General features: G+C 44.0%; 2 protein-coding genes across 3 annotated transcripts; one reads left to right on the top strand and one right to left on the bottom strand.

Annotated features, from left to right (window-relative positions):
• Positions 1-21: 21 nt before the first annotated feature.
• cfap298 (cilia and flagella associated protein 298) lies at positions 22-2918 on the top strand. Its single transcript, XM_031872593.1, has 8 exons — positions 22-286; positions 680-847; positions 947-1114; positions 1393-1460; positions 1554-1712; positions 1887-2018; positions 2100-2195; positions 2321-2918. The coding sequence occupies exons 2-8, from the start codon at positions 709-711 to the stop codon at positions 2429-2431; spliced, it is 873 nt and encodes a 290-aa protein (XP_031728453.1). The 5' UTR covers positions 22-286; positions 680-708; the 3' UTR covers positions 2432-2918.
• On the bottom strand, positions 2548-9620 carry eva1c (eva-1 homolog C (C. elegans)). 2 transcript variants are annotated; one of them, XM_031872591.1, is made up of 8 exons: positions 9094-9620; positions 7518-7717; positions 7119-7242; positions 6763-6915; positions 5510-5653; positions 4860-4940; positions 4672-4776; positions 2548-4597 (listed from the first exon to the last, which is right to left on the bottom strand). In XM_031872591.1, exons 1-8 carry the CDS (start codon positions 9191-9193, stop codon positions 4209-4211), a joined length of 1296 nt encoding a protein of 431 aa, XP_031728451.1. In that variant the 5' UTR covers positions 9194-9620; the 3' UTR covers positions 2548-4208. The 2 variants fall into 2 exon arrangements, with proteins under 2 accessions (XP_031728451.1, XP_031728452.1); XM_031872592.1 differs by having other exon boundaries at positions 4860-4937.
• Positions 9621-9808: the final 188 nt, after the last annotated feature.

Here is a 9808-nt window from a genome sequence, read left to right as displayed (position 1 = left end):
TAAACAAGTAAACAACATATAGCTCTATTCAAAACTCAGTTGTGTGACACCTTACATACACCCTGATGGCCACAGTGTTACCATTACTTGCCTCTAGAGGGCAGTAGCAGTGCTTGGATTGTTCTAACCTGCCGTAAATAGGTCACACGAAGAAGCCTCCGGACCGACCAATCCCCATCTGATCCCCATGCAATCTCTAGCTAGTAATGTCACCGGTTGTAAACAAGTTGTGAGCTCAGTCTCCACATCGTATGTGACGCATTGGGCCTGTCGATTCACTACACAGGTAACTGTGTTAAATGTTACCATTTACAGTCTCTGTGGAGAAATGACCCTTTAATAGATTGAGATATTGGATGTAAACAGCTAGCAGTTAGCTAAGTTAGCTAGCTCATACTATATATAATATATATAGTATAGTTTATACGGGGGTCCTTGGACAGAGGATGTCGTATGTTGTAACTACAGATTGTAAAGCTGTACATTTGTGATTTTGGGCTGTACAAAATAAACTGAATTGAACTGAATGCTAGCTAGCTAGCTAACAGGAAGCGCATGCGCACGACTGTTGCTATGGTTACATTGTTTCTCTAAGGATCCCGGGACACTCCGTTTACAACAAGTCTGGGTGTCGCATTAAACGTGTTTCCCTAAACAGTCTCCTTCAACCGGCGAACAGGTGGAGAGCTAAGTTGGCTACTTTTCGAGATGGTGCTGCTGCACGTGAAGCGTGGAGATGAGAGCGTGTTTCTGTTCAACACCACCGTGGACTCTCCTCTGGAGACGGCGATCCAGCAAATAGCAGCCATCTACAACGGGAGGCTCAAAGTGGACAGAATATGTGCAGGTGAAGAAAATGACACAAACAAAGCATTGACTGAACCTCATGTCAGCACTAAGGCAGTACATTGACAGTGATTTCCTTTGTGGATTCGTGTTCCCTCAGAGATCCCAGAGCTGGCCGACCATGGCGTCACATTGCCCCCCAACATGCAGGGGCTGACCGAGGAGCAGGTTGTGGAGCTGAAGCTGAAGGATGAATGGGAGGACCAGTGTGTGCCCAGCGGGGGGATGGTGTTTAGGAAGGATGAGATGGGGAGGAGGAACGGACACGGTGAGACGATGAGTGTCGGCTACGTAGTTTAACAAGAAAATGATTGTTAATGTCATTAATGTTGTCAGGAAGACGGGATACTTTGCGTGTGGTTGTAGCTTTGAGCTGCAAACTGTCACATGGGTGGGTGGAGATTTACCCCTCCTATTATATCCCTCTTGTGACCTGGAAAACCTGCAATTAAAAAATGTTTTAATTCTTTTAATTTCCATGCAAGCAGGAAAAAATAAAATATTATATATTATAATCGAACAACCCATCTCTTTACTTTCTCCCAGCTCCAAATGATAAGATGAAAGAGGTGTTGATGAGAACCGTTGAGGAGGCAAAGGCGCTGATCTCCAAAGTGAGTATCAGTGGAGACACACAACTTTTTGATAGACTTGTTCAGCAAGGGTCAGTACTTTTTATTTAAACTGTCTCTCTCATCGTCTTTCAGAAACAAGTTCAAGCTAATGTTTGTTTCACCATGGAGATGGTAAAGGAAGCCCTGGATCCGCTACGGGGTGCGGTCATGATCGTGTACCCCATGGGGCTGCCTCCTCATGACCCCATCAGGATGGAGTTTGAGGACCAAGAAGACCTTTCAGGAACACAGGTAAACAGCTGAACCTGTGGCCTATTGACTGAAGTTTTCAGTCAACAACAAGGGCATAAGCTGCTTTAGCTACGGTACATTTGTTTGATACATTTGGAGGTGACTCTGTTCTTCACTGCCTCCCTAATAATCTCTTTCCCTCCCTCCATTCCTCTGCATCTGTCTGTACCTCAGGCTTCTCTGCAGGTGATCGCAGAGGACGAGTGCCAGCTATGGTGGGCTGGCAAAGAGATGCAGAGGGGGAAAAAACTGCAGGACTACATTGGCAAAAATGAAAAGACCAAGCTTGTGGTCAAAATCCAAAAGGTGAGAGCCCATTTCAGCCAACCTGAAGGGAAAGCAGGCAGTGTATGTGTTGTTTTGTTTGTAATGCATTTTTCCCTTCAGAAAGGGCAGGGGCAACCGGCGAGAGAGCCTCTGGTCACTGATGAGCAGCAGAAACAGATGATGATGCATCAGTACAGGAGGCAGGAGGAGCTCAAGGTGAGGGAAAGGCTAAAGAGACGAAAACACTCACGGACTTTATAATAGGTGCACGCATTAAAAGAAACATGGTCACGTTTGTACTGGATGTTCCTTTTCTCACCTTCTCCTGGTAACATTTTCAGAAACTGGAGGAGGCGGACGACGATAGCCACCTGGACTCAGAGTGGACAGACAGACAGGCCCTCAGGAAACAGTTTCAAGGCCTCACCAACATCAAATGGGGACCGAGATGAGCACCTCTACCTCTATGCCGCCTGGTCCTTTACAGCTCTGTATGCAACTGACTAAGCAGCCTTATTATCACAATCCTGAAATCGGTTTAATGTGGCTGTTGTTCTAGGTCTTTTTAAATTATACACAGCAGATGTGTTCAAATGCCTTGGAGAGCATGTGTTTCTAGACTCACACTTATAAATTTTCTTCAACTGAACTGAAATGTGAAGAAGACATCTGGGGACATTGTATGACGGACGGAGGCCGATGTCATTATTTACGTGATTTAAATCTGATGCCTGTATTTCTTTACCAGATGTTTTCAACCTGTTGTAAAAGTTACATTTTTATTAAAGATGTGAAAAAATAATTATATTTAAATTTAATCTTAAGTAAAAGAATAATTTCCAATACAGCCTGTGCATAAACAATGGTGAAACATTTTTGTATTAATGTTGTGTTGACAATCAACAAATGCTCAGAGGTAGTGAGTCAACAGGAGCACAGTTTTATATCCCTGGGAGTGCAGGGGCAAGGATGCTACACCTTTCCTCTCTTTGTCTCCGCTCAGTTACACACACACACACACACACACCTCTGAAAGTGCGTGTTGCTGTCAGGCAGGACGTTGCAGCATAGTTGATGGTCGTTCCAGCTCTCGTCCCAGCAGGCATGAGGAAGTTGTAGAGTTCAAAGTGAGAGTGTTTAATTCCACTCTGTGGAACTGTTGACGGAGTCGATGCAGTGAATCAGAGAGGAGTGGCTCTCTGGCCGGTTTCAAGGAACAGTGAACAAAAAGAAAAACATCCTGTAGAGTTGAAGGACAATTCAGCCTTTTTCTACTTTTAATTTAAATGTCTCTTTAAAGAGACGGTGATTAGTTCTGGTGGGTGAAATTCAAACACACACCGTAGGCCTGTCGTATAAACAGCTGGCCATTTTAGGGAATACTAATTATACTTTAGGAAAGATAACACTTTACACATAGTATTTGTCCAGAATGTAAAGGACCATTCTGTTGCTAAACATTTTCTAATAACACAAGGTGTCTTGTGCCAATTAGTGTCATCTATACTGGCAGCTCTACAGATTCTTAGGCATAGTGTGGATATGATTGGTTCATGGGAAAACACTTCCCTAATATTAAATTCAACTCATTTGAGTCTTTTGTGTTAAAACCCATCTCCATCAACTATGAACCACGTAGTCCTTGTGATGTTGGTGCTGATGTATTCACCACTTGGCCCTGTGGTCCTGGATCCTCTCACAGCAGTGACTTAAACACACCCATTTTCCTGGATGCTGTGATTAAACATCTACACAAGAAACCACACCTTGATCCAGAGTCTCTAAATAATTATTGACCAGTCTCTAACCTTGTTAGTATCATTTCTCCTTCCTGTGGGAATGCTTTGCTTGACTTAAAAAAAACCTTCTAGCTCAAGAGGTAAAGCAAATCGTCGACTAGTCGAAACATCGGCAGTTTAATTCCTGGCTTCATTTAGTGGTGGATGTGAATAAATACAACATTTAAACAATTACGGAATTTATGTCACCACCCATTTTACAGCATTAAACCCTGTTGGATCTTTTAAAAATGGATAGTACTGCAGTTTCATCCAAACATTACATTCTTCATAAACTGAGGTCTCCAGCAATCTGGCAGAACACTTACAACACTTTACAATGTAAAAAAAAGAAAAGAAGAAGAAGAAAAGGTTTCTTGTTTTGTTCATAATAAAACAATCCTGAAATAATCCTGAAGGCGCTGAACAGCACACATGGGTCACAGTCCACTCAACATGGGCTTCCATTCAGATAGGCGTTCATCCATATCTCCTGAATGATCATCTCCCTGCGCTCAATCCTCTCCGCCCGTTCCGCTGCCTCGCTCACATAGGTCACTTCCTCCCAGCCGTGCATCGCCTTCCCTTCCGCGGCTGAGATTAAAGAGCTTTCTGTTCCCTCTTCTTCGTCATCATCATCATCATCATCTTCTTCTTCTTCCTCCTCATCACTGTCCTCCTCCTGGAGGTTGACAGCCTGGCTACCAGGCGTGGGTGTGAGCCTCCGGTCTCCGAGCTGGCGCCCTCTGCAGGTCACTCGGACCGACACAGCCAGCAGCGTGAGCATTAAACCGATGCACACGCTGGAGGTGAACAGCAGTGCTGCCATTTCTGGATGCTCTGTGTAGAAAATAGAAAAGGAAGAAGATGTATAAACATGGTTTAGATGCACATTCGTGGTGAGAAATGTTCACCTTTAATGTAGGCATAGGTCAGGAGAGAGCTGCTCATCATGGCTCCTGAGTTTTCGGGCCTTCTTGAACCTTTGGGGAGAGACTCCTCCAGATCCGCAGGAGGAGCTGCGGTAAAAATTTGAATCGTGTTGTCTGACAAAATGGCACAGAAAACCCGGGAATTGCAACAGATGGCATGGTGCCGTTACCTTTTTCTGTGTCCACAGTAGGAGATGAAGTGGAGCTGAATATGTCAGGGTCTGCCTCCCTCAGTAAAGACTGTGGTACTACTGGAAGGAAGACAGAAGGGACAGTCGTTATATTGATGTGGACGGAAAACTGGGCCCACAATGGAGTGACACTCTGAAATGATGACTGCATTCTGTCCAGTTGTGCTGATAACCGGTCTACAAGGTTAACACACATTGTTTTGTGCTCGCTAGAGCCAACAGAGCCGGTCAGTAGAATTCTGTCATCCAGGCTCGAAGTCAAATCTCCAGACTTCGATACATGAACAATGTTGCCGCATGACCTCGCATGTCCTCACCGGCATCCGTGCCAATCGCAGGAAGTTTACCAGGATGCCAGCCTCAACCCGCACATCTGAGCTCACAGTCTAGTGTTTCCCGCTACTGTGTTGTTGGGTGTGACATGATGAGAACAGCTGATGGATTGAGATCAGCAGATAAGGATCTTCATTGAAATAACTGTCACGTAATGAATAAGGCGAAAACAAGAACATGACGTGAGCTATGTTTAGAATAATATCACGGAAGCCTGTTCCTAATTTGAAGCCTCTAATTTAACAACAGGCTAGAAGTCGTATCTTGTGAACGAGGAAGCAGAAAAAGAGTCCTACCACAAGAATAGACCACACTGAGGTACTTCCTGGTTCCTGGAAAGCAGGGGTCTCTAAAGGTCTGGTTGCTGACAGCAACAGCACACTTCTGTTTGCTGTAGCAGGACTTGGACACCAAGTGTACAGCCTCGTGATTCAGACACTCTGTAGGGAACAGCAAAGAGAGACTCAGAGAGCAGTCATTGAATATACACAGAGTGTGTGTGTGTGTGTGTGAGTGTGTAATGTAATGTATTATACATTTTGATTGTATTTTACAATATTTTGTACTATGAAATCACTGTTTGTGGCAATCCTGTATTTTTTTCTGCTCCAGAAAAGTAAATATTTTACTCAGTGCAACTAAAGCATCAAATATCCAGATAAGTTACTTTAAAGCATTGTGTCTTATTCTAAAATTAGTATAATTTGGTAGAACTAACAAATGACAATGACATCTAGACTTTATCCCACACCAATTATATATATACTGTATATATATATATATATATATATATATATATATATGTACTCGGTAACATTAACGATGTCTGGCACACACCCAACAGGAATGCAGCCATTATTGATGTTGTTAGTTACACCTGTGCTGTTTCTGCTCTGGCATGTCAAAATGGAAAAAAAAGCCTCCTGTATAGTTTTTGCTTGTGTTTCTCTTTAATTAAGAGCACATTTCCCATAATTCCCTGATTGCTTCGTGTTGTGAAGCACATTTTAGTGAACCGTCTGCCATAGCTCGTTTGAACAGAAGACAAACTCGGCATGTTACTGTCGGTCAAGTACAGTTGTAAATAATGAAATGAAAGACGGCTGAAATCCTAAAATAGCTACTTCCTGGGTCCTGGTATTGTTGGCTCACTGTCACACTTTTATGGTTTACGGAGGCACTTGAACACACCGGAGGCATCGTTAATGTTATTAGTAACACCTGTGATTTTCCTACACTGACAAGTAATATGTCTGCTGAGCCATGCGTTCCTGCATAGCCTGACTCAATGAAACATTATCCAAACTGCAGAAAATACACTACTATGCTGCTTATTAAGATAGTGTTGGTTTTGCTTGTTTACAGTAATTATACTAAGGTTTCAAAATGAATGTGAAATTTATCAAATTTATAAAATGCAATAGATTGCCCGTTTAAACTGTCAGATTAGTGAAACTAATGTAAAGTAGTTTAACTTACATTCCTCTTGTCAGAGCTATGATGTGTTCGTTTCCACCGTGTGAGAATACTGAATATCCCGTTGACTCACCAAACGGGGGTGGTCTCGTCAGGTGTGAGGGGCAGTTGTCCGGCTGGCCCAGACTTCTCCCATAGACAGCTGCATAGATGTTCAGAACCTTGGGGGGCTTACAGCGCAGGACCATCGTCTCCCCCTCACACACCACATGCCTTTTGTGTTCAGCTGAGCGGAGGGGAAAAAAACTAGGATGAAGAGGTGAAGGGGATGATTGCAGTGGGGAGGTTAGAGGTGGGAATTTTTGTGCATAGCTGTGTAGCTATTTCATGCTCACGCACCAGTCAATGTATGAGAGGAACTGATGCTGCAACAGGGAGTTTGATCGTGAGGGGATAACACAATAATAACAAAAGAAGGTAGGGACACACTTGGTTTACACTTGTATTCCACATGGAGGTATTTGGTCGTGCCGGGACAGGGGTCCTTCCCAAACAGTAGGTGGTTGACAGGCAGCTTGCAATCTCTGTGGCTCTGACACTCCGACAGCAGCTTCTGCACAACAAACGACATGAACAGTCATTTAGCAGTACACAGGATTTGAAGCTACAATTCACAGAGAGCATAATTTAAATCAGATGCAAAAAGAATGACGCACTAACTGGCTGACAAATGGGACAAAAAGTGGGCCGTGTTCCCCACAAAACTAAAGCACATATGGGGAGAAAACGTCTCCAATACATCAGCTAACACTGGCAAACACCCACCTATACGCAAGTGACCCAGAGAGAGGGAAAAGTGCTGTATATATCCCGGACTATAAAACGCACCTGTAGAGCAGTAAAAGCTGAACAGCTGTGGTTGTGGGCTCTGAGCGGAGGGTCCGGGTCTGATCTGCACAGCCGCGCCACGCCGCTCCCGTAGAAGGCGGACTGGATGTAGATGGTGGAGTGACGTGGACAGTGGAGACGCAGAGGCTGCCCGTCACACGCCTGAGCAGAGTGACTGGTGATGATCCTGGACAGGTAGTCTGTCACACAAGAGGCACCGGTTGGACTGGAATGTGCGTGGAAACGTACACATGCATTGAAGGGACACTCAAGATGAGAAGTTTAATTTACTTACTTTACTAATTATTAGAAAGCCTGCCTTACGAATTGGAGGTGTGGGGTTTGAAAGAGGCTATTGAATTACATTATAGGAAATGTAGGATCCAACTTTTTTGCTTGGCCCATACCAGAGACTCAAAGTCAAGTCATTTTCACCATTGAATTATTTGATCTGTCTCTTGTGAGCCCCCAAACTTTATGGACGTGCCATGAAAAAAATCACTGGAGTACTCTTTCAAATTTACTTAAAAGGACAAACAATCACAGGATGTGTGTGCTTCCAGGGGACCAACTAAATCAAGTATTACTTACAGGGGCAGAAATACCCACAACGACTAAAAAAAGGATTTTAACTTGTTGATATTGGTTGGTATTTTTGTTGAAATTCTCACTACATCCTGACAGCAGTCAATGAGTGAAACGCTCTGACACAAACAGTGTCTGTCGCAGGCCTGTAATAAGCCCGTCCAATCATTACACATTCGGGCCGAATTAAACACCCTGTGGCAATAAGGGGGGTATTTTGCACACTAGACGGTCTAGATCAAGCGACTTTTGGAGCTACTGCTGCTCACTACTTTCTTTGGAAAAAGAGTTGGCAACAATGTGCTGGGTTTTTCAGTTGGATGATTTTTTTTAATCTAGTGGACTCTTACTAATTTCCCAAGATTATCAACCATGCCTTTGAGGTCGTTGTTTTTTTTTTTTTCAATCTAATGCATGTGGGTTTCGGTTAGTATGTTTGCCCTGGTTTGAGTTCTGTTAGTAGTCTCATGTTGCTTTGAAAACTTCCCCATCAAAGTGCTGACTGCCAGTTCTCTTTGCTGGGTGTCAAACTCCGCCAACTGGCAGTCAACCGAATATGACCCACCTTTTGTAGGGTGGTGTGTAGATTATGTTACCTCTGATTCAAAGTCCCTCATCTTGAGGTGTTCACACAAAATTACTCTTGGAGGACTTGAATTAGATTAGATGCACTTTAGATAAATTATAAAAATAAAAAAAACACTCTCAAAGCAATGCCGAGAATGGCTGGTCTCTGGCATTGGTGCTATAGTCTCGAACACAAAATGAAACATGTATTTAACTCCTCAGTCCTCACACTGTATATCTTTTACATTACCCCATCTTGAAACACTGGCAATGTGGGGAAAACAGAATGGAACCACCTTATTTATTACACCATGCATCACCTGTACAGAACCCTTCCCGTGGTCTTTAACCATTCTCATCCTACATTTACTCCCCTCCTTCTCCCACTGCACCACCACCATCATCATCATCATCATCATCTTACTTGAAAAGTCAGCCAGTCCACTCATGCGTCTGGTCCACAGGAGTAGTGTGAGGTAGAAGAGGCTGTGGCTAAAGTCTGGTCCGTGGCAAGGACGCGTCATATCATATTAAACACACTGGAAATGTCACTGTAGGCGACAGAACTTCATAAAAAAAATTAAAAATTACAAAAGCGTCATCTTCTTATAGCCTGCGCGATAAAACAAAAACGTTTAGTTTGGATGTAGTAGGCCTGGAGAAAGTCCCCGCTTCGTCCATCTGTTTTCCCCGATGAAGCACCACACAGCGCCAGTGTGCGCTGGTGAGCAGCTCTCCGCAGGAGCGGACCACGGGGGTGGTTTAGTGAGAAATAGCAGCTGCGCAACAAGTTGGTCAGAAACACTGAGAGAGGCGGTGGATTAAGCCGACGCGTGGCGTTGCTCACAGTCCGACTCTCCCGCTGTTCAACACCAACGATTTGTGAGTAGATGCACGTGGAAACTGAACGCAATTTACAGTAACAGCTGCGTGTGAATTATGGTGTGGGCGTGGCAGATAAAACTATTTTAAAGGGAAGAGGGGCGACGCACTCAATGGTGTGACGCATTGGCAGGATATTTTCCCCCCCCCCCCCCCACACACACACACACACACACACACACTATGAGGCACATGTTTACCTTTTGGATTATGACAAAATGCTTTCATTCAGTGAGGTTTCTCCTGTGCCTTTCTTT

Source organism: Anarrhichthys ocellatus, unplaced genomic scaffold (genome assembly GCF_004355925.1).
Source record: "Anarrhichthys ocellatus isolate YVR2014 unplaced genomic scaffold, GSC_Weel_1.0 scaffold65, whole genome shotgun sequence".
Lineage (NCBI taxonomy): Eukaryota > Metazoa > Chordata > Actinopteri > Perciformes > Anarhichadidae > Anarrhichthys > Anarrhichthys ocellatus.
Note: the sequence above shows the minus strand (reverse complement) of the source record. Positions and strands in the feature narration are given on the sequence as shown.